A 26278-nucleotide genomic window follows, 5' to 3' on the forward strand; every position below is an offset into this window, starting at 1 on the left:
TAAATCTCAGAAACTTGGGTTTTTCATTCTGAAAAACAGATAAACTCACTAAAAAATACACACAGTTCACATACATACAATCTTAGATAGAATTAGGCCACCTAATTTTATCTGTAGGCCAGTTGTGTATTTCTCATTAAGACCTAGAGACCATATAGATTTTGTCACTCAGTTAATGTTAATGCATCCATATGGGCAAATGAAAAACAGGCAGTAAATGCCACCCCCCCAAAAAATAATAATATCCATACCTCATTTTAATTAAATAAAGAAACAACTCAATGAAAAATTTATGATTATAAATATATGTAACTGACAAACATTCATTTTCAAGTGAATGAATATCAAATCATTTTTTAAAGTTTTTTTTATCTATTATTTATAGTTCTAAGCTTTCTAAAAAGCCTATTTTTAAACAGTAATCTATATAAAGAAACAATAAAATAATGAAATAGTGAATAAGACAAAAATAAATTTAAAAATGGGTGAACCAAAGAAATTATTAAAAAATAATGAATAACAAAAAAAAAAAAAAAAAAAATTTAAAAACTGCTTTCATAACAAAGAAAAATTCATGAAAGTTAACTATAAACATCAAATGTTTCTACTTGAACTAAAAACCTAATACTCACATCAATAAACATCCTTTAATTTCAATAAACATTTTCTTTTCCTGGAACAATGTTTCAGGAAAAGAAAATTAAATTAAAAACTCAAAAATGATGGATAAAAAACAAACCTTTACATGATCAAATCTAAAGGTCATTCTTTCTTTTCCGAGTTTGGAAGTGGCAGGATAATCTGGATTGACAACAGGAGGAACTACAACAGGGTCTGCATATCCAAAAAGAATATACTGACAAAAGACAAAATTCGACAGTGATGGTGGTAAGCCTGATGCAGATTTAATTGCAACCTAGAAACAGAAGATAAAAATAATAAATGTCAGATAAAATATATAATTTCATTATGGGTAATGATAGCCACGCTATTTTTTTTTTTTTTTTCCCCATTACGTAGCAAGTAAGAGAAAGAATGATTATGGAAAGATAACTTTACTCAGTGCTGATGGTAGGAAAGTGAAAGAAGCAGAAGAAATAGTTCAGTTACTAAATGATCACTTTATAAGATTATATTATCTAGGTAGCGACTTTGCAGTTACTGGTGTGACAGAGATAAATGTCAAAATTGAGGTAGATGAACAGGAGGTGTTCAGCATATTGAAAATATCAATGTGAATACAGCAGTGGGACTGAATGGAATGTCGTGTACTATGTGAATGTGCAAGAAAATTGAACTACCTCTGATGAAATTTCTCAATCTAAGTCTCAGTTATGGTAACGTTCCAGGGAAGTGGAAAGAGGGTAAGTGACCTAGAGATCTCTGGACCTGGCTCCCACTGATGAGACCTCAATAAAGGTCGACACTGGTCTGGGTACTGGCCATTTCCTTTAATGCACAGCATCATACATCTCCACAAGGAGATGTGCATTGCATTAGGGGAGATACTAAGGGAAAGTGATCAGAGCTTACTCCACCTTTACCATGCGTTGCCTCAGACCTGAACATAGTTTAGGTGCAAACTTGACTTACTTTTCTGTTTGCTTACTTGGAAAAAGAATTAAAACCAAGTTTATAAAATTGCTTAGTATCTTTAATGTATAGCATACCCAAGGTAAAAAACTTTCTACATCTTTCTCTCATCCTGAGATTTTTATTTAATAAGGTCAAAGCACCTTGTGGCAACTTGCATAGGTAAAATTTATAAGCTCTGCATTACTTCAACATTGGCATCTCCAGGTCTGGCTCCCACTGATGAGACCTCAATAATGGTTGAAACCAGTTGAAAGTTTGGGTGATGAATGGCAATGCTGTAGCCCATGAAGTTTTAACTGAGGATCGGCTACTGCTGTCACCCAGGTCCTGGGGTTAGGGTAACGAATGGCAATGTTATAGCCCATGTAGTTAACTGAAGCATGGCTGTTGCTGTTATCCCTCAGATGACATATGAGCAAATGAAGAAATGAGCAGCTTTGCTCAGTGGTAGGGTGAGCCTGCCACGGAGTAGAGCCAACACTAAGAGTTTTTCTCAGTGGCAGGGTGAGCTTGTTACTGAAGGGAACAATGCTCAGTTTTTGGAGTTTGACCTGTATACTTGAACATTCAATAAGGATTGAAACCGGTTCAGGTCCGGCTCTGAGAGGCTCTGCTTGGAGGTAGGTTTTTGCATCGCTCTGAGTGGGGCCACCACTAAGATTATGGCTCTGCTTGGTGGTGGGGTGAGCCACAGGGTAGAGCCAACTCTGAGAGTTCTTCTCAGTGGCAGGGTGAGTTTTTTACTGAGGGGAACAACGATGAGTTTTTGGAGTTTGACCTGTACTTGAACATTCAATAAAGGTCAAAACCGGTTCGGGTCTGGCTCTGAGAGGCTCTGCTTGGGGGTAGGTTTTTGCCTATCTCTGAGTGGGGCCACTGCTGAGATTATGGCTCTGCTTGGTGGTGGGGTGAGCCTGCCACTGAGTAGAGCCAATGCTGAGAAGTTCTTCTCAGTGACGGAGTGAGCCTGTCACTAAGTGGAACAACGCTGACTTGGGTGATCTTTCAGGATCATCTTACTTTTAGAACCTGCTTCACCTATACAAAGGTCGAAAACTGGTCTGAGTAGTGGCCATTTCCTTTAATGCATAGTATCATACATCTCCACAAGGGAATGTGTGTTGCATTAGGGGAGATACCAAGGGAAAGTGATCAGATCTTACTCCACCTTTACTATGAGTTGCCTCAGACCTAAACATAGTTCAGGTGCAAACTTGACTTACTTGTCTGTTTGCTTACTTGGGAAAAAGGATTACAACCAAGTTTATAAAATTGCTTGGTATCTTTAACATATATACAATAAAACCCCTTTTTTTACACTTTTCAGGGGACTGATGGAAAAAAGCGTAAATAGCAGGAAATGTAAAAAAACATTAAAAAAAGGCTAAAAGATGACTTGCTGCTAGTATGTGAGTCTACATACACGATTACAAAATTTAATAACTGAAAATAAATGAATTTACAATTACATGTATCTATTAAAAACATCTTTAATTTGATTGTTTTTGCTATTAGTTTTTTTTTTTTTTCTTTGACATAGCGCCAGATTGCTTTACATTAAGTTCAATGCTTGACCTGTTTTTTACTATCATGTTCAAAGTGGACACAGAGAGTCCAAGATCTTTTGCTAAATGCACACGTGTTCCGGCATGCCAATCTACACATCACAGAACTGCCATCTTTTCTTCTACTGAAATACATTTTCTGTCTTTTTTATCCATGTTACTAACATGGATAATCCACCACCGCAACTTGAAGGCAACTTTTTTGCACTAAATTACGCAGCAGAAATTCTGCAATATCAATTCATAGTGTGATTGAAAAATCACAGTATCGCTCATGACTATATTACTGCTGTAAGCGTGCAGGTCACCGTGATGGCAGAAACGAAACAACAGCCGAAAGCAAAGCCACCTGGGAACAGAAATGTGCAATTTCTGCAGAAATCGACTCGAAAATCAGTATTTTGAACCCAAGAAAAAAACACAAATCACAGGAAATAATGTCCACATCAAGTTGTTAATGGTGGGAAAACAATATATCGTAAGAATAGCCCTTAAGACGGGACCAACGGAAAATGACGTAAATGGCAGGAAAATGTAAATCGTGGGAATGTAAAAATGGGGTTTTACTGTGTATGTGTGTGTGTGTGTGTATATATATATATATTACATAATCTGGAAATCCTGCTCTAGAGACCAAAAGTGAATCTTTTGCAAACCACGTCAAGCCACCAATACGTTGGGGGGGGGGGGCTAACACTGAGCAACAAAATTCATCTTTCATCTAAACACAATCACTAACATCCATGCCTACAGGATTGATTCAAAACTGCAGCTGCTTGTTGGAGATCAGATAACCACTTTGCCAACCAGGTCAGCAACCAATCAATACTATTATCTGCTTGAATCAGTTTAACCCATTCTGTAAAAGACAAAAATTGCTGCATATAGCACGAAATGAAACTTTGATATTAGTGCAGAATAGATAATTCCCCTGGAAATTTCAAATTTTTCATAACAATTCCTTACCTGTAGGCTCTGAAAGAACCAAAAAATTTTCTGGTATTTGACTTTTTTTTTTTTTCCTTGGAAAAATATCAAACTTTAAATTGTACTCTCTCTTAGGTGTTGATCAGCCATAATTTAGTAACTTTTTTCCAAAATCAAAATTATATTTTAAAAAATTATTTTTAAATTATGAATTAAACTTTTATTCTGTCCAGGTGGCATTGCACAGTGCAGAGGTTGGCAGACTGTTTGCCTTCATGTAAAATGTGAGGCATGCAATTAGTTCTGTATTTTTAAAAGGGGGTCTATTGATAGGCATTTGGAGAAAAATGCAACTAGAAGGCATGCAAAATTAATAAAATATGCTATTAGAAAGAAGTTCATTGTTGACTTTCTTACAAGGGGGGATATGAATGGGCATTCACAACTACAAAATATGGGAGAAGTAATTTAATGTATTCTCTATATATGAGCATGAAGTTACTTTTCCATATTTCCTAATTGCATTTTTCTCAATGACAATCCATATCCGCTCGTAAGAAATGCTAAAAAGAATCTGACACTTTCTGACTTTTTAGTAATTCTGTATGCTTTTGTTGTGTTTTCCTTTAAATGTTTATCTATATCCCTTTGTATATAAAAATAAAAAACAAAAAATAAAATAAATAAAATATAAAATAAAATATAAAAGTAAGTCAATTGCATGTTTCATATTTTATGTACAGTCAAAGAGCAAACTTCCATCTCAATGCTGTGTGACCCCACTTGAGCGGAGGAGGATTCCATAACTAATGAACACCCGATATGCCATTTTAAAAGTTCAATATTTTGAAAAAACAAGCCAATGCCAAAAAATTCTGTGATTTGTTCATATTTCAGAAGTAATGCTACAATTGAATGCTTAAATGATCTATTCTATCCCTACTAATAGCCAGGGGACAACTGACACATCTTTGTCACTTTTTGAATAATACTTAAAAGCATCTGATTGTGGGATTAAAAAAGATATTATGCAGTTACATTGAAAATCATTATAAGAACTTTCAAGAAGCTCTTACAAGTACTTTGAAATATTTTTCTTCTAAAAAAGAAACTTACACATGATGACTCCGACATCAGCATTACTGCATAGAATATTGAGCTTTTCTTGATACTCACACTGGAGTCATCATATGGAAGAGTTAAGAGACAGCATGACACACAAACACAGTGATTTTAATGATTTACCATGCAAACTACTCACAATGAGGAACTCATGCACCAGTAAATACATCTGAACACTATTACAAGTAATAATTTGCAGCACTAATTATTAGTGCTACAGCACTAATAATTAGTGCTTAATTATTTAGTTAATTAGGCTGTAGTTAATTATTATTTAACTACAGCCAAGAATTCTTTTAGTCATACTATTCAAAGCTTCTTAGACTGTACTGTGCAAATAATTTATATGTTCAACAGCACAGTTATCAAAATTTTTGCATGGCTCTTGCTTAAAGTTTATATCCAACAGGATATGTGAGTGACGGTACAGGCACATGAAATCTAGAGGGTTCATTGCTAAAATCGTGAAACATTACAACAGAATTATAGCAATGATGAGAAAATGGTGACAAGTATTAGTAAAGAGGTGATGGTGTTTCAATGAAAAAGGATACAAAACAGGTCATACATGGATTATTGTGCAGAGATTTAGTCACCTGGTTTTCAAAGGACAATAATGCATAGTGTTGTTCATGTCTGTGTAGGGATATGTGCTTTGCATTGTAAGATGCTGAGGCCAGTGATGTATCTGTGAGTTACTCTGTTATGAAGTTACTTTGCATGCAGACTTTGTTTGCTTCTTGGAATCTTTCAAGAAAAACTTTCAACATCTATCTCAAATTCAGAGTATTTTAGTAATTAGGTGTGACACCTTTTGGCTACTTATATATGAAAATATGACTTTTGCATTATTTCAACCTTGGTATCACTTCTGGGTCTGGCTCCCACTAATGTGCTTTTGTGCTGAAGTGGTTGCTTTCCCTGAAATATGAGCAGCTCTGCTCAGTGGTGTGGTGAGCCTGCCATTGAGCAGAGCCACCGCTAAGGGCTCTTCTCTGTGTAGAGTGGGCCTGACACCGAGTGGAACTACTGCTGAGTTAAATGATCATTCAGATCACTCACTGTTGGGTAATCTGAGGGATTGCACGAGTTAGGTATTCCCACACTTAAACATACTTCATTCAATAAATGTTGAAACCGGTCTGGGTTTCAACATTTATGGGAAGTGGCCCTTCCCATAATGCATAGCATCATACATGCCGTAAGAATACGTGCACTGCATTGTGGGATACTAGGGCAATTAACGTGAAGTCATTAGCCTCTATATACAATTAGCCTAGTCATGATGTTATTTCACGCACAAATTTTTATTTGCTTACACTTGGATAAAGGATTAAACAAAGAATATAACTGTTTTAAAGATACCAAGCAATTTTATAAGATAGGTTTTAATCCTTTTTCCCAAGTAAGCAAACAGACAAGTAAGTCAAGTTTGCGCCTGAACATAGTTCAAGTCTGAGGCAACTCGTCTTTTTGGCTTCTTTAATTTATAGTATAACCAAGTGAAAAAAACTTTCAACAAGGACTGTAACTAATCCAGGATCTTAACTCTAATATAACAACTCTCATGTAAATTATGACGCAACTTTTGCTATCTATATGAATTTGTTCTGATGATGTTATGAAGAGAATATGCCGTATTTTCCGGTGTATAAGACACACTTTTTTACCTTAAAAATTCATCTTAAAAATGGGGTGTGTCTTATATAATGAAGGTAAAGATTGTTTCCTCTTTTCAAAGTCATACGCACTCCCTTTTATGTTCCAAGATCTTTTTAAGCGGTTAATGGTGCAATCAAATTGATGCGTGACCTTCACGTGAATTCTAGCGCGTCATTGGCTAAGAACGGGGAATCCCTATTCAAGTTTCATAATATCTTATCCGAGTAATCAGTTACTGATGTTTATCAGTATTGAGATATTTTGTGTTGGGTTTTTTCCAGAAAATTGTATTAAATTTCTTGGGTGCATCTTATATACTGGAAAATACGATAACTTTGATGTAGTTTTTTTTTTTTTTTTTTTTACTAGAGATCAGACCAGTAGAATAATGGTTGATCAAATCATTGTCTCTTTGGCATACTGTTTGACATGTAATATAGCTTATGTATACTCCAAATGATGACCTTAATATGAAGGTCGAAACACTGGGAAATGAAAGTAATTATTTCTAACACGGTCACAGCCTCTACAATTTGTCAGAAATTAATTCAAAGGACAAGGATATACTGAACAGAGTTCAAAAGTCAAGTTAGTGTAGGGAGTGGGGAGTAGAGCTCTGGAATGTTGAGCATGAAGACAGATCAAGAGCCATTTGCAAACCCTCATGGATTAATATGGACAAGATTTTTCAGAGTGAAGGAAGCAAAAGAGACTATTCCTAGAAACAGCATAATAATCTTGTGAGCATGTTGATGAGTGGAGAGCTGGTTCGTTGCATAGAAGGATAGTGAATAAATACACTTTCTGAGAGTGTAAAAACAGTTTCATGCACTTTGTGTGCATGACAATGAACCTCCTAAAATGAGTTGCTTAACTTCATGGAGGTGAGTTAATAATAATAATTCACATTGATACTCAAAATCAGGGTAAAAGCTGAGGATAAAAATTCTCCTACAAGCCTTCAAACAAATTTTATTCCCAATATTATCCATGTGAAATTCTGCCATTTCGAAACCTATGATGCTAAGCAAAATATGCAACTTAACAACTTTAAGTTATTTTAGTATTGTTATTTTTAGTTGTTATTTGTCTGCGTGGTTAGCCTAGTGGCTTTGTGCTTCGCAACCATATGACTGGGGAAGGAGTGCCCCAGGTTCAATTCCCGTCAAAGACGTGAGGAATTGGAGGATCATCCTCAGCCATAGCTAAGTTAGCTGGTCTTGGGTGCGGGCAGTAGGGTTTTTTCTGCCAGTTTATCTGGCATTTTTCATCCCACAAGCAGGCAAACCAGCCCCGTGAACATACGCCCCTACAGCCAAAAATCTATCCCCCCACAGCGGCAGGCTAGGTGACAGGTCGGTGTCGGTTGGGAGTGGTACTAACAAGACATTGAATCTAAGTAACACATGGACCCTGCATAGGAAGCGGGAATAACGCGTAGTGAAAGAAGATTTTTAGTTGTTATTTAGCTGTAGAATATAGATAATGTTTTCCTAATTTCTTTCCCTTTCATCAGATTTCACCTTCTGACAAAACATAATGCATTTTAACAAAACACACATACAGGTAACCCTCGTATAACACAGATGTTAGGTTCTATAGCAATGTCGTGTTATATAAATCGCATTATGTGAGACTCAGATCACATAGAAAAAAATAGGGTTACGTTCCAAAAATGTTTTTTTTTTTTTTTTTTGTAAATTATATAAACAATAATGACATACCCAACAAAAAAATATTTCTATTTAATTCAGGTAAATCATGTAAGGTAAGAAAACATAAACTATGAAACAAATATATAGTATAAACTTATAAAAATTACAAATTGTACATAAACTTCATTGCACATAATGCATAAATGTTCTAGGCAAAATAAAATAAAATGCACATTTTAATCGTCATCACTATCTTAGAAACTAATGTTTCATAGATTTTCTTTATTTAGGAGTGGCCAGACATCATCATCACTTGAAATCTCTTGGACATTATTTGTATATTTCTCATTGCATACTTCGGCTGGTTTAGTTATTAAGAAGTCAGTAATAAGACCTTGCTCACCACTATGCTGCAATTTTTTATTAAGTTCGTAATACGGAGTTAAACAAATATTCGATTGTCTCGTGAATTTTCCGGAGCGCCCCATTGAGGGATTATTATCCGTAAAATAACTTCCTAACTTTCTTGCCAAGTCCAATCCTTCTGCTAATTTCTTTAAACTGAATCCGTTAAAGAATTCATCACAATCAGAATCTTCGGCAGAACTTTTCCTGCCATTTGGTTTGATGTCATCTATTAACTGTACCAGTTCCTCCTTATTTAAATCTATTCCCCCATCGATTAATTCAATAATTTCGTTTTCAACCATATTGCAAAAGTCTTCTAAGTGGCCATTACTATAAAAATTATTTTTTTACATAAAAGAAGCATTACATATTATATGTAACTCGCCAGAAAATAAAGTGCCCCGCTTGAGATTAACACACTTATGATTTTTAATGTGCTTTCCTGGCAGTAAACGAAGACAATTTTCAACAATAAACACTTTATACGTTAAACAATTGATGTACATGCGTGCTAAAGGGTATTTCCCCTAATATAAATTCGCTACTTATAACTACATGCATGATACGGGCAGACACAAATTTAATGCAAATAAAATTTGATTTTTAAGTCATACAGTGAAAAATATATGAAAAAATAAAGGGTTACTACAATTTGTAGACAGTGTTATATCGAAACCTCGTTGTATAAGTACCACGTTATACGAGGGTTACCTGTACACACACACACACACTCTTAAAAATTTACTTTAATTTTCATCTTTCTTCCAACTACGAAATCTTCTCCTTCTTCTGATATATCTACAGCAGAATCACGAAAGCTAACATGATCTCCACCAGCATCACTGATTTTGTCAGGAAGAACTCCTGCTATTCTGCCTATCTCAACATGGAGTCTTCCTGCAACCTGTAAAGAAAAACAAAAAAATTTAAGATGAACATTATATGTACTTTTAATTTATTACAATTATAAATTAGAATATCAATTAGATAATATATAGTGACATTTGGATTTGGTGTTCAACCTCTACACAAAATTTACACTCACAAACTCATATACAGTCATTCCTTGACTTACACGAATCCGAAGTTACGCGGTTTCTTATATGTAGGTATTCCCGTCCCACTTCACGCCTCACCACTAGTCTTATCTTTCCGGTGCCGGTCGCATTCGCGAGTGTCATACATGCTGTGAACAAGCACTGACGTGTTTCACACAGTCTCCATTCATATAGTCTACAAACCTTGCGATTGTTTAATGTTATGTTCTTGATAAAAATTTTATCACATAATAAATAATAATTTCATCCAAAGGAAGCAAGTCCGATTCTTCTATAGCAAGCAAGAAAAGAAAAACATTGACTTTGGAAACAAAACTCAACATTATTAAGGATTTTGAAGGTAGAATGAAAATTTGTGAGCTAGTAAAGAAGTTCGATCTACAGGAATCCACAGTAAGAACAATCATAAAAGAAAGGTTTACAGATTTTGGAGGACATAGATTCTAATGAGGAATGAATTGTAGCCACAAGGCAAGGAATAAAAAAATCATTAGCTTGCTATGAAGAAATTTTGCGTGACAAGAAAAAGACATTATGCCGTCGGACGAATCTATTAGATTTTATGAAACCATCGACATCGAAATAACTTTTTTTTTTTTTTTTATGTACGAAAAACTACAATTATGATTATATTAACTTCGGGGTATGACTGTATTTCTTTATATTTCTGCTAGACTGAAATATTATGCTGAGCAACTAATGCATTAGAATTATCTGCTTAGTAGAGCACGCATATGAATTTTCAAAAAGCTTCAGTACACCAGGACATTAACTCCAAGAGGTTCTAGAAATATTCATAGGTTTTCTAATCTCAGGTAGATATTATGAATTCCTGTAGTTACAATAGATTCAATAATTGCAAATCCTGTCATGAATATTTCATTCCATTCTGCAGATGTTCAGGGAAATTCAGAATAGTAACAGAGGGTGACTAATTCATTAATATTAAAAGTGACTATCATGATCCAGTATCTGCTTAGAAGGTATGTGACCTATAATATTACACATGATATTCTGCTGGCAGTGCCCATCACATGCAGAGCAAACAGTCTGGAAATGATATTCAGATAGGTTGCACCATTCCATTTTTACTCTACTAGAATCAAGGGCTGAGGAGTACCAGCAAACATGCATCAGAACATTGCTCAACTTGCAATGTTCTAATGCATGTTCTGCCAGCATTACTGCTACTCATAATGAGCAATGGATTTGTATTGGCATATTCACTATGCCCTTATTTCTGCCATCAGCACTAAATAACAGGGACTCTGCTTTCTACTCCATGTGACCTTTCTTCTCTTCTTCAAGTATCCAGTGCTGACTTTGCCTACTTGAGTTATGTGCTTGTTTTTATTGAATACGCATGGTACCCACGATGGCCATTTGTACCACCATTCCATTTTTATTCTACTAGAATCAAGGGCTGAGGAGGACCAGCAAACATGCATCAAAACATTGCTCAACTTACACTGCCAACATTACTGCTACTCATAATGAGCAATGGATTTGTATTGTCACGTTCACTATGCCCTTGTTTCTGCATCAGCACTAGAAGTTGAAAGTTTATTTTTCACTTGGTTAGAGTATAATAAATTTAGTTTAATCCTTTATCCAAGTGTGAGCAAATAAAGTTTGCACCTGAAAGTATCTTCAGGACTGCGGTAAGGTGGTACAACAGCAGGGCACTCCTTGCAAAGGTGGAGCAAGCTACCAACACTCCTATCTCAGTATCTCCCATAATGCAAAACACATCTCCTTGCGGATATGTCTAATGTTATGCATTAAGGGAAGGGCCACAACCCAGACTAGTTTTGTACTTTATTGAGGTCTCTTCAGTGGGAGCCAGGCCCAAGTGGAAATACCAAAACATTTAACATTTCTGGCTAGATGGGTGAAGCAAAATTGCTTTTCATATTCCCCTTTGTCTTGTAATGGTAGGACTTTAAATGGAATGTTTGTGAGCTTTATGCTCGCCCATTGAGGGCAGTGAAGTTAGTTGTGTTCAGCTGAACTTAAGATAGACTTTGGTCTTTTATATTTGTTGATTTCTTCTTCATTATATTCCGAGGCTTCCTTGATTAAAGGGTTTGGGTGGTTCCTTGTCTTGGTAAAGAACTTCTCAGCTAGATTTTTGAGAAGGGAAGAGATATAAGGGATATTAACTTCTCTATGGATCTGGGTGTTTCTTATGTACCAGGGGGCATTCAGAATCATCCTCAGGCTCTTATTCTGTAATCTCTGAAGTTTTAGAATGTTTGAATTTGCGGTGTGGCTCCAAGCTTGGGATGCGTAAGTGATAACCGGTCTAATTGCCATCTTGTAGATTGTTAATTTTGTTTGCATATCCAGTTTACTTTTTCTGTTGATCATAGGGAAGAGCTGTGCTAAGACGCTGGATGTCTTAGAGGTAATGTAACTAATATGTTTGCTGAATAGGAGTTTACTATCAAGAATCACTCCAAGATATTTAACTTCAGTCTGCCATGGAATCTTTACTCCCAATAAATAAATATCCTCCATGGTGTGAATTTTCTTTCTAGTGAACAGTATGGCTGAGCTTTTCTGGGGGTTAACTTGGATCCTCCAGTCTGCCATCCATTTTTCTAAGGTGTGTATGCTATTTTGTAATCTTTTAGTTGCCAGTTTTGGGCTCAGTGATCTTGCCATCAGTGCAGTATCATCTGCATATAATGCAGTGAATGTTGTTCTTCGGTTCAGAGGGATGTCTGCTACATATATTGAAAACAGTAGAGGTGCCAGAAGAGATCCTTGAGGTAAGTGGAAATACCAGGCAGAAGCATTAGTAGGTCATCTCTACCTATAGGAGTTGCCAAATGGTGTGCCAACCTTTTTTAATAAATTACTCTGGATTTAGAGAAAGATGTTGAAAGTTTATTTTTCACTTGGTTAGAGTATAATAAATTTAGTTTAATCCTTTATCCAAGTGTGAGCAAACAAAGTTTGCACCTGAAAGTATCTTCAGGACTAGGGTAAGGTGGTACAACAGCAGGGCACTCCTTGCAAAGGTGGAGCAAGCTACCAACACTCCTATCTCAGTATCTCCCATAATGCAAAACACATCTCCTTGTGGATATGTCTAATGTTATGTATTAAGGGAAGGGCCACAACCCAGACTAGTTTCAACCTTTATTGAGGTGTCTTCAGTGGGAGCCAGGCCCAAGTGGAGATACCAGGCAGAAGCATTAGTGTGAAAAATAAACTTTCAACATCTTTCTCTAAATCCAGAGTAATTTATTAAAAAAAGGGTGGCACACGATTTGGCAACTCCTATAGGTAGAGATGACCTACTAATGCTTCTGCCTGGTATCTCCACTTGGTCCTGGCTCCCACCGAAGAGACCTCAACAAAGGTCGAAACTAGTCTGGGTTGTGGCCCTTCCCTTAATGCATAACATTAGACATATCCGCAAGGAGATGTGTTTTGCATTATGGGAGATACTGAGATAGGAGTGTTGGTATCTTGCTCCACCTCTGCAAGGAGTGCCCTGCTTGTTGTACCACCTTACCCCAGTCCTGAAAATACTTTCAGGTGCAAACTTTGTTTGCTTACACTTGGATAAAGGATTAAACTAAATTTATTATGCATCAGCACTAAATAACAGGAACTCTACTTTGTATTCTATGTGACCTTTCTTCTCTTCCTCATGTATCCAGTGCTGACTTTGCCTACTTGAGTTATTATTATTATTATCGTTGTTCCGGGAAACTCCAAGGAGTCGACAGACTCATCGAGGGAGGCCCTAACATCATGTCAAGAACAACTATTCAACATTCACACAGTATCTATCATACCTTGCCTTGAACTCATTCACGGTCGTAGCACCCACAACAGACTCTGGAAGCTTATTCCACTCATTTACCACTCTCCAAGTAAAGAACCTAGCTCTAACACCCTTGTCAACCACGCTCTTGCCCAGCTTCCATGCATGGCCCCTAGTCCTCCCACCACCAGTCATATTTTCAAAAATATCTTCTGGATCAATCTTATAAAAACCCTTCAGTAATTTGAATGTCTCAATCATATCACCCCTCCTTCGCCTATCGTCCAATTTCTGCAACCCACAAATCTTCAACCTATTCTCATAAGGTTCATTCCACAGACCTGCTATCATCTTGGTCACTCGTCTCTGGACCCTCTCCACTTCCTCCCCATCACGAAGAAACCCTGGTGCCCATAGCTGGGCACAGAAGTCCAGATGGGGTCTTATCAAGGCTCGATACAGAGGAACAACAACTTGTTCGTCTCTGCATGTTAAAGTATTTTTCAGAAGCCAAGTGATTTGGTGAGCTGTTTTAGTTACTTTTGCAATGTGCCCCCTAAACTTCAACTCCCTATCCACCAACACTCCCAAATCCCTGGCCTCATCAATCTCCTGGAGTATGGTTCCACCAATGCGATATACTGCTGCTATTCTTTTCACCCCAAAGCGCATAACCTTACACTTTGCCACATTAAATTGACATCCATTTTTCCTAGCCCAGTCCTCCAAACTATCCAAATCATCCTGTAAAATTTTGACATCCTGTGCACTCACAATTGCTCTACCCAACTTTGCATCATCAGCAAACAAGTGAACACTTCCTCTCAGATCCTTTCCAATATCATTGATGAACAAATTGAAAAGCAGTGGTCCAAGAACAGAGCCCTGTGGCACTCCACTAGTCACAAGACATCGTTTAGACTCCACTCCTGAATAAACCACTCTTTGATATCTCTCCTTCAACCACCCTCTTATCCATCTCACCAACCCTATATCTATACCCATCTGCTCCAGTTTACTGATTAGGGTTCCATGTGGTATCCTATCAAAGGCCTTGGCAAGGTCCAGTAGTATCACTGTAAACCCATTACCCCTATCCAGTTCAGCCGTCGCTGTGTTATAAAACGTGAGCAAGTTACTGAGGCATGATCTACCCTTCACAAAACCATGTTGTCCTCCATACAATATCCCATTTTCATCTATCCAATCCTGTATTCTTTTCTTGACTAATTTCTCTAAGACCTTGACAATGATTCCTGATATGCTAATCGGTCGGTAATTTACAACAGCAGTCTTGGAACCACCTTTATGCAGTGGAACTATTTTCCCCTCTTTCCACCCGCTCGGGACTAACCCAGACCCGAGACTCAAATTAAACAAAATGGTCAAGGGTACTGACAATTCTTTAGCTGCTTCTCGTACAACACGAGCTGGTATACCATCCAATCCCACAGATGTATTGACATTGAGGTTATGCAATAGACTACTCACCTCCACTTCATTAACCACAATTCCCGTATAATCTACTGGTTTATTCGTTTCTGCAATGTCACCACCTGGATGATATACTTTTGCAAAGTGCTCACTCAGTATCTCAACTATCTCAACTGATTCAGTTACCTCCCTACCATCGGCATTCTTTAAAATCAATCTGCCGTGTACATTTTTCCTTTTACTTGCTACATATCTAAAAAACTGTTTAGGATTCTCTTTAGCCTGCATGGCCAATGTTCTTTCGTAATCCTTTTTTGCTTTTCTTACCACACTCGTCACCCTTCTGGCCTGCGCTTTATACCGTTCATGTGCCTGCCGGTCACCCTTCTCCTTAAATTCCCTCCATAGTTGATTCTTTTTTTGCAACTCAAGCTTAATGGTGTTATTCATCCATTTATCCCCTACTTGATTTATTATTCGGACTCTAGGTATACAGTCAGCCATTGCTTCATGCAAGCACTTCTTAACTACCTCCCATGCACTATCAACTTCTAGTCCTTGCAGTTGTACATGCCATGGCACTGAACCAATCAAACTCCTAAGCTTGTCATACTTTCCAGCCCGATAATTCCACATGTACCCTGTCTTAATTGAAAATTCTACACCTTTAGCCACCTCCCAAGTTAAGACCCTATGATCACTCTCACCGATTGGTGGCAATGTGGTCATATTTGTTACAGCCAAATCCTCAGATGTAATTACTAGGTCAAGCACGCTCTGACCCCTAGTATTTTCCATTACATGCTGTCGCAGATAGTTATGTGCTTGTTTTTATTGAATATGCATGGCACACACGATGGCCATTTTCTGTTATATCCCATTCTAGATAATGTCCAATTGTTGTCCATTTAGATATACTTTGCCCCCATTCCATGGATGTATCAAAGTGTCATTTGAACTTCTGTCAAGTACTGCTTTCTTCTGCACTAGTCGGCTGCTTCCAGCCACAAGCCTCATGCAGACTTCATGTTTTCTGTTCATACTGCTTCACAGTATACACGAGAGTGTGGCAATCCTATCAAAACAATGATTTCCAGGATATTCTAACTCCCCTATCTGGCTCTCACTATCACTTCCTTGTTTAAGTCACTCAATGTATAATCTTTGATTATTATCACAAACACAACACTGAACATGGATATTATCTTCCAGAAGTAATCTATTATTAGTTTATGGTATGCCTATTTTTGTTTATGCCTATGGTAGCCATGTGATGTTATTAGTTGCATGTTACTGACTTTCTCTGTGTGTTTACACACACACACACACACACACACACACACACACACACGACAGAATGATCATTGACTCAGTTAACATACATAGTTTTATGAAGAATTGAATGACTAGAACCGAGATTTAAGTAAAAAGGTTTTAATATAAAAACACTACTAGTTTCGGCCTGTAACAGCCTTCTTCAGGTGACATTATAAAAGAAGAAAAAACACTAAACATTGAGGGTTAAAAGACTACAATGTTTTCATGCTAATTATGTATAGAGACTGTCTATGTTGTTCATAGTCTTTTAACCCTCAATGTTTAGTGTTTTTTCTTCTTTTATAATGTCACCGAAGAAGGCTATTACAGGCCGAAACTAGTAGTGTTTTTCTCGGTTCTAGAGTCATTCAATTCTTCATAAAACTATATATATATATATATATATATATATATAGGGTTTAAAAAATATGCTTGTTTACTCATTTGTGATGAGTGAGAATTTTTAGTTGACAAGAAATAAAATCAGAAGAGAACTCAGTTTAATGATCCATTTTATGTACATAATGCTCATTCTGTTTCATCTTTTATGTTGTAAATATACATTTACATTATTTATTGTATTTACTGCAGAATATAAAATGATGATACAACATGACAGAATTTCATGCCAGCTGGGGAGTTGCCAGTTAAACAAGGCCCCTATTGTTTTTGCCAGGGAAACAGGGCAAACAGCGAAAAGTCAGTTACTCGAACAAATCTAAAAACACACCCCAACTCAAAATCACCAGAGTTCAAGATTGGTACTACCAACATATGAAGCCTGAATGGCAAAGAAATAGAACTAGCTGAGGAATTAGATAAGTATCAAATCATCATAATAGGAGTGACTGAAACAAAAAAGACAAAAACTTGTGAGATCTGTCTGATAAATAAATACAAAATGTTATATTCAGTCAATGACAATCAAGGAAAAGAAGGAGCAGCCATAGTATTCAACACTAAATACGAGGCTAATCTTCTTGAATGGAAGGCAGTCTCAAGTAGAGTGATGTGGGCAAATATCAGAATGGAGAACTAGATAATGAGATTTATTTGTGCCTATGGCCCAACAGAAGGTTTGACTAAGGTAGAAGTGGAGGAATTTTTGAGGCTTTCGAAAAAGCAACTGACACAATGAAAAAGGAAAAGTTGGTCCTTGTTGGAAATCTAAATAGCAGAGTAGGAAATGATTGTCAGACATACAAAAATATTTTGGGAAAATTTGGAGAAAAGAGCAAAGCTAATAATAATGGTAAATACCTGTTGGATTTCTGCTCAGGACATGGACTGGTTGTTACTAACACCATGTTCCAACATGAAAATGTGCACAAATTCACATAGAGAGAAGAGGCAAGGAATAAGAAAAGTCTAACTGACTATGTTATTGTTGATAGTGATGATTTATCCCTGGTGTAGGACACCAGAGTATACAGAGGATTTTTAAAATTGGAAGTGATCACTATTTAGTCTTGAGCAGGATAAAATTCAATTTCATACTGAAAGGAAGAACATATAAGAAAGTTTTAAAGCGAATAAAAGTTGAGCAGCTCTCAGATACGAACTATCTCAGATAGTTCGTATCTGAGAACTATAGACTAAAATATACAAACATTATTCAAGAAAAAATGAAAGAGTTTGAGAACAGGAACCTAACCTTGGAAATTCAGTGGCAAGCCCTGAAGAAAACACTGATTGATTTAGCCAGAGAGGCATGTGGTGAGGCTGTCTGCAAGGATAGCAAATCAGAACTCCATGTGGACAGAGGAAGCTAAAGAGGCAGTGAATGAAAAGAATAAAGCATATCAAAAGTCCCTGGAATAAAAGTCAGCTTGTGCTCTTAGGGAATATAGAGACAAATGTAAGAAAGCTAAACACTGTGTAAAACTAGCTAAATAAAAGTCATGGGAAGACTTTGGTAAGAACATAGAAAATAAATATCAAGAAGGTGGCAAGATAATCTGGAGGTTGAAAGTTTATTTTCCACTTGGTTAGAGTATAATAAATTTAGTTTAATCCTTTATCCAAGTGTGAGCAAACAAAGTTTGCGCCTGAAAGTATCTTCAGGACTGGGTTAAGGTGGTACAGCACCAGGGCAACGAGTTGCCCTGGTGCTGTACCACCTTAACCCAGTCCTGAAGATACTTTCAGGCGCAAACTTTGTTTGCTCACACTTGGATAAAGGATTAAACTAAATTTATTATAATCTGGAGGTTGTTGAAGAAGCTCAGAAATGGAAGAAAGAGTACTGTAAAAGGAATTAGAGATGATAAAGGTGACATGAAATCTGGAGAAAAAGATATCCTTGAAGTATGGAGTAATTACTTCGAAAAATTGCTAAATGAAACAAGCAGTGATAGCACAATGGTAAAAAACACTCAACAGGCATGTAGTTAGAATATATATTCATACTTGAAGTAGAAAAAACCATCAAAGGCTTGAAATGTGGAAAGGCAGCAGGAGTAAATGATATTCGACCAGAAATCCTCAAGTATGGAGGTATAAAAGTCTTAAAGTGGTTGCACTGCACAGTTCAGAAGGCCTGAACAGAGGGACGAATTGTGGATGATTGGAGTAGAGCTCTCATTATAACCATATATAAAAAGGGAAATAAAACTGAATGTGAGAATTACAGAGGTATTTCTCTACTGAATGTTCCTGGAAAGATTTACGCAAGTATACTTGAGAAATAGTTGAGAAGGATTGTGGAAGAAAAGCTTGGTGAAGAACAAACTGGATTCAAGCCAAATAGAGGCTGTCAGAATCAGATTTTCACTTTACGACAAATAGTTGAGAAATCATGGAAATATAACAAAGATTTGTATTTAAGTTTCGTAGATCTGAAAAAGGCATATGACAAGGTATCAAGAAAGAAGCTATTCAAAATGCTTCAGTTATATGGTATCAATGGGGCATTATATAAAGCAATACTTAGTCTTTAATGGAGTTGTATGCCAGTAGTTAGAATTGAAGGAAGTACAGGAAGATGGTTTAATGTTAAATCTGGTGTCAGACAAGGATGTACATTATCCCCTCCATTATTTATCATCTATATGATCACATTATGAAGGAAAGTGGTATTAAACCCGATATCAAAATTGGAGATGGATAAATCTGCAATTTAGTCAGAGAATCTTGCAGATTCTCTGACTAAATTGAATAACTGTTGTTATAGATGTGGTATGAAGGTCAGCAATAACAAGACAAAGACAATGAAAATATGCTCAAACATTGAAAATATCAAGTGCATCGTGAATGGAGAACCTACAGAACAAGTGAAACATTTCAGCTACTTAGTCATGATTTTTGGTGAAGATGGTAAATTAAATATGGAAATAGACAACAGAATCTATAGTACAAAGTCAACTGAATAAATTTATATGGAATAAGACAGAAATCAAAACACTAAATTCGCTGTATACAAGACAGTGTTCAAACCAATTTTAACTTATGGATCTGAGAGCTCGGTCAGAGGTAAAACACTCGACGAAAAACTAGAGACTGCAGATAGGAGAGTCCTGAGAAAGATTAGGGGCATGAACAGATGGCATCAATGACAATATCATTGTCAGCATCCAGGAATGCATTAGCACAGCTAATCTCAGGTGGTATGGTCACTTAAACAGAATGGGAGAGGAAAGATTAGCAAAACAAGTGTTCTTTGCCAGGTTGTCAGTAAAAAGACGAGGATATAGGTAGATTGATATGGTAAAAAGTGCCTTAGAAGATTGAAATATAAGATCTGATAATGTTAGAGTCTTGACAAGTAACAGACTGATTTGGAGGAAAACTGTAGATAGGAAGTTAGTCATGATGTAAATTTTTCATGTAGTAATATCATATCCTGTACACCCATTGAGGGTACATGGCAGGAATTTGATGATGATGATGATAAAATGGTTGTGTATCAATTATAAAATGCATGAACTTTTTCTTCACTGACTGATAAACGTACTAATACATAAATGGTTAACATATATGTTTTAACACTAGTAGTTGTACAGGATAAAAATTAATTATTGTATTGAAAGCTTGTAAATTGACCATATTCAAGAATAAACATATAACAATGATATATTAGATTACCCTTATAGAGTATACCCAGGCTAATATCTGATGAATGAGATATGTGCCCGAATAACTATCTAGCCAAAAAAATTTTAAGCCCTGTTTATTACGTATATAAACAAACACACATAGGGTGATAGGATGGGAACATTTGGTGGCTCAGTCAGTTTGGATGATGTACTTTGGTGGGAAAGATCTGAGTTTGAGTTCTGTCTAGGACACAAAGGATATTTATTGGGACTTTTTAACTCATGGTCAGTCAACCAGTCTCACATGGAGGTGGAAGGGTTTTTTCTTCCCAAAAACTTGGAATTTTCATCCTATAAAACAGACAATCTGGCCAGAAGAACATATGCAATTGATAGCTATTGATCGATTAGGTTTCAAAGAAGTCAAGTTACATGACTGTGCTTAAAATGAGCTTAACAAGTAAGGATAAATAGGATATATGGCAATAGGACAGTCAGAGAATAGAACAATCAGAACTTAATGCACCCATCTTACTTATACACTACCCAACAGTGATTAAATGGAACATGGAACTTCGTATATATGCTAGGTAGCATCATAGGTGAGAGTTTGTCTTTTGGAGAAGGTAGCAAATTGTGGATCTGGTTGATTCGTTTATAGGTAGCAGTGAGTTTGTATTTCTTCATAATTTTTGACAGACATTCAGAGATACCTTTGTTATATGGTATAGGAGTCCTACGGGCTTCTTCTTGTCTGGGTAGATGCACAGGGAAGTGGTTGATGATTTTTTGAGTTATCTTTGGGTTGTATCTATTTAATAAGGCTGTATCTTTAATAATTTCCTATTCTTCAGAGGAATAAAATTTGTGTGCTTTGGATACCAGAGATTTTATGATGCCATATTTTTGAGATGGATGGTGAGCAGATGAATTGTGGATATAACGACTTGAAAAAGTTGGTTTACGATAGACAGAGGTGGAAATATGTGAAATATGTAGTTTGTAGAATATATTTTAATCATATGTAGCAATATCTACATATGATTAAAATTTAATTACTTGGTATATGTGTGAATTTTTATTTATGAATACCCCCACAGGTTTCACTATATAATAGTTGCTCTCATGGTGCATGCATGTTTTCCTGTCTTGTACTGTTTACTACTGAACATGGATGTTTTATTTATATTAATACTCTTTTAGTGCTTGCATGCAAGGCATTTTGAAAGAGTATAATCATGATTGGAAAAAGGAAAAGAAGTGGAAGAAGTGTAAAAATTCTAACCAAATAACCTTTAAAGCATGTTAGAGGAACTTCAGGTAACATGGAATATAATTCTATATACAAAATAGTACTATGTATTACCCAAAGTTCCGCTACTGTAAATACATAAGCGATAGCATGTGATTAACGAGTAGGGGTGGGTTACATTTGACTTGCATGAAACTGTAATAGATTATAAGTAATAATGAAATTGTACTGATTTTTTTTTTCATTCTTTCGTTTTCTTTTTTCCAGCAACTATCCTATTACTTCTGGGATACCCATTGCTAATAATGGCTTGGTTGGTCTAGTGAAAAGCACTAGACCTACGCCATCAGTGACAATGAAATACAAGAAATTAATTTTTGTATAAGACCTCACATGTTACATTACTCATAAGTTAAAAAGATTGTCACCACGTACAAACTTAACCATCATATGTAAACTTTGCTTCTGGATATAATATACATGTGTAATAATGCATCTGATTTTCTAAATTTATAGAGCAAATCTTTAAAGAATAGACTTAGAGAATCAGATGCACTATTACATATGTATATTACAATTGTTCCTATGGCAAACTAAAGATCAGAGGAAGAATAATGTGTTATAGTAGATGGTTGTCATAATGACTTCTTTTAGAATAGCATTGATGCAGTGAAGTTTCCCTAAATTATTTTGACAGTTTGTTATATATAGAGTTTATTATAATGAGAGCCAAACATATTATATGTTTGCTCTCATTATAATAAACAGAAATACTCAAGAACTTTCTCATTAACAGAAATTTCGCATTAACAGAAATACTCAAGCATCATTTTATTTCAAATCAATTATTTGATTTTAAGATGAGGCACAAACAAAAACGTTACACATACACTCACTGCCATTACAGTGAGAAAGAAAACCGCCACTGTTTGAAACTATTTTGGTCAAGTTAACATTATTTAGCACATGCACAATTTCTTGGTTAGCTAAGTCATAACTGAGCAACAGTTCTGACAGGATTTATATTCAGGTGGCTAGAGTCGAGTACAATTTCTCTAGATTATAAAATCTTTCTCTCAGTGTGATAATATCAATATAAGCCAAATGTATTCGATTTAACTTTGTGCTTTGCAGACTGGTTATCATTTGGGTCTGCAGAAACAGTAACTTGCTGGATGAAGCACTGGATTTCCAATGTGTGATGTCTCTGATAAGTTCATCTATATTCTTGTTCTATGGATTTTCCAGTTTCTCTATAAAACAGGACATTGCAATCACATCAAAACCAGCAAACACCTCGGTACTGTACTGAAGAATGCTAATTTTCAGTTTCACAAACTGAAGCCAGTTAGAGCAGAGATTCTCAACCTATGGTACGTGTACCACTGGTGGTACATGAGTCACTGCCAGGTGGTACAAAAACAAAGTATACAATAAAAGGGTAAATTAACATATTCTTTTACTCGCAACATGAGTTGAGAATTAAAAATATATGCACAAATATTTAACAGTTCTACTTAAAATATTTCATGCAACTAAATGAAAACAATTAGATTTTATATTATCATTAAAAACTTTTGTATAATAATATACAAAAATAATATGGCAGTTCAATTTGAATTTAATAAGTATTAATCAAATGACAATGACAGAAAGTAATTCAAATATATTTGATCGGATAACAATGGGCAACAGTTTGTCCATTGTCGTTTGTTTAGCCGCAAACCACAGTTACAGTTAAGAAAGTAATGGTGTTAAATCATTGTCTTTGAATGTGATATTTTATTTGTGAAATTGTCATATTTATATGTAGTTTGTGCCAGAAGATAGAAACCGGAACATAAATAAGTGGTTAACGAGCAGGTCCTCAAAAAGATCGAAGGAAGAAATGAGTGTAAGCGGGAGAAACAATTCTTCTCTGCCAGAAGCCACTACTTCGAATCCTAACCAACCGACAAAGGACATCATTGTACAAGAATGCAACAAAAAGCCCCATACAGCACAACTTAATATAATCTTAGTTATTTATCATATGATTTCACATATATTGGAAAAGAAACTACACCTGTTCCCCAGTGTGTCATTTGTTATGAAATGCTATCAAAACATTCGATGAAGCCTTCCCTTCTTAAACATCATTTTGAAACCAAGCACGATTTAAAACATAAACCTTTGGAATATTTCCAGAGAAAACTGTCCGATTTGTCAGCAAGGAAAAAACAAATATCCTAATTTGCAGAATTTAACACGAAGGCTCTGGAGGCATCGTATGAAGTCAGTTTAAGAATAGCTAAGGCAGGAAAACCTCACATGATTGGAGAGTCATTAATATTACCAGCGGCTACAGATATGGTTAGAATAATTTTGGGGGAAAAGGCAGCAAAACAACTTGAAATGATTCCATTATCCGATGACACCGTATCAGGAAGAATTTCAGATTTGTCTTCAAATGTTAAGGAGCAGTTAATAGAAAAAGTTCAGGCTAGTAAATATTTTTCAATACAATTTGATGAAACTACTGACATTACCAGAATGGCCCATCTTCTTATGTATATAAGATTTATAGATGGGAAACAGTGAAGGAAGAGTTCTTGTTTTGTGAACCACTGCCTGTTCGAACAACCTCAAATGAAATATTTTCAAAATTAGACCAATTTATGAAAATGAATGATATAGAATGGAATAAATGTGTTGGTGTGTGTTCTGATGGAGCACATGCAACGGTTGTGTAACACAGTAGCGTTGTTGCAAAAATTAAAGAAGTAGCTCCACAAGCAAAATTTGTACATTGTATCATTCATCGCAAGGCTTTAGCTGCAAGAAATATGCTTGCTCTTAAAACAGTTTTGAATGAAAGTGTGAGAATTGTTAACTTCATTAAATCCAGAGCTATGAATTGATGACTATTTTCCATTTTGTGCAATGAAATGGGTGCTGAACATGATTCTCTTTCACTTCACACTGAAGTTGGGTGGCCGTCGAGGGGGAAATGTATTGAGCCACCTGTTTGAACTTCGTTTAGAAATGCATATTTTTCTCTCTGACAAATCCTCAGACTCAGACTTGAATTATTTCACTGATGAACTGTGGCTTTCCTGGTTGGCTTACCTGGCAAATTTATTTTGCCACTCAACCAGCTGAACACAAGCTTGCAAGGTGCACATACTTCCATATTCTTGGTACAGGATAAAACTGCAGCTCTTAGGAAAAAACTTAGTTTCATCTTTAAAGAAACCAATACTGGAAACACGTGTTCCTTTCCATTGGTGGATGCTTTCTTAACTGAGAATGAAATTCTTCTTCATAGTGAACTGGCAGTGAATATAAAGTTGGGAGTCTAATCACAGATTTCAAGGAATACTTCCCTGAAAACCTGGCTTCAGAATTTTGGATTAGAGAGCCGTTTTCCATTGATGACACTTTACCAGAAACGTTAACTCCTTCCAAGAAAGATGAACTCATCAAGCTCTCCTGTGATGGAAGTCTCAGGCAAGTGATCAAGAGGATGGATTTAACAGACTTCTGATTGGCAAGAAGAAATGAATATCCAATGATCTCAAAAAAGTTGTAAAATTTCTGTTGGTATTTGCAACTACTTACCTTTGTGAATGTGGGTTTTCTTCTCTCATTTATATCAAAGTACAGGAATAAGTTGAATGCTGAACCAGATTTAAGACTCAAATCTGGTTGAGCACTCAAAGCTTGTGCTTGTTTAGCTAAACAAGCACAACCTCCACACTGAAACAAGAATGTGAGTTCTGTAATTAAAAATATTATTATTATTATTATTATGTGACACCTCCAGGGAGTCCAAAGACTAATCGAGGAGAGTGTGTCAACAGCATCGAACAATTGATCTCCGTCCAACTACTAACCGTGCTGAAACTTGCTTAACTTTTTGCGTGAGACATTAGTAGCAGAGGCTCTACCAATCAACCAACCTTTGCTAGTGTTAGATTTATTATATGTAACATTTATATGTTACATTTATAGCTTGTACTGATTGTAAGTTTATTTGAGAACTGGAGCACCATTATTAGGAATATATGTTTGTCAAAATTTGTTTATGTATTCACTCATTATTATTTTAATTTTTAAAAATTGCACATTTTACAGATATATATTTACATATAAATATCTGAATAAAATAATAAATAAATAACTAAATAAATCACTAATATTGTAGAGAAATGTTTATTTTGCCTCTGGGACCAACAAATCATGCTTTTCCAGAATGAATTCGCTTACTGGCACATCTAATATCCTGAATTAAATATAGTGGTACGCCACTGGAAAATGTTGAGAACCCGAGTTAGAGGAATAAATGTTGTAATTCTAAAGAATATTTCACAGCCTTGTTGTGAAGAAGATGATGTATATATGTGATATATATATATATATATGTATATATGTGATATATATATATATATATATATATATATATATATATATATATATCCTTTATTA

At 35.8% G+C, this 26278-nt stretch overlaps 1 protein-coding gene across 6 annotated transcripts in view; it reads right to left on the reverse strand.

The window, feature by feature from the left end:
• The window catches only part of Khc-73 (Kinesin heavy chain 73), an 842240-nt gene that overhangs the window by 282370 nt on the left and 533592 nt on the right, over positions 1 to 26278 (reverse strand). For 5 of the 6 annotated variants that reach the window (XM_090407555.1, XM_090407554.1, XM_090407552.1 and 2 more), the window contains 2 exons: positions 9681 to 9839; positions 740 to 916 (listed from right to left, as the gene is read on the reverse strand). In XM_090407555.1, the coding sequence (XP_090263681.1) occupies positions 740 to 916; positions 9681 to 9839 (336 nt within the window). The remainder of the gene's footprint in view (positions 1 to 739; positions 917 to 9680; positions 9840 to 26278) is intronic. The other variant, XM_090407553.1, reaches the window with a different exon arrangement.

Source organism: Typopeltis vanoorti, chromosome 17, assembly GCF_054136105.1.
Source record: "Typopeltis vanoorti isolate ZY-2024b chromosome 17, IOZ_Tvanoo_1.0, whole genome shotgun sequence".
Lineage (NCBI taxonomy): Eukaryota > Metazoa > Arthropoda > Arachnida > Uropygi > Thelyphonidae > Typopeltis > Typopeltis vanoorti.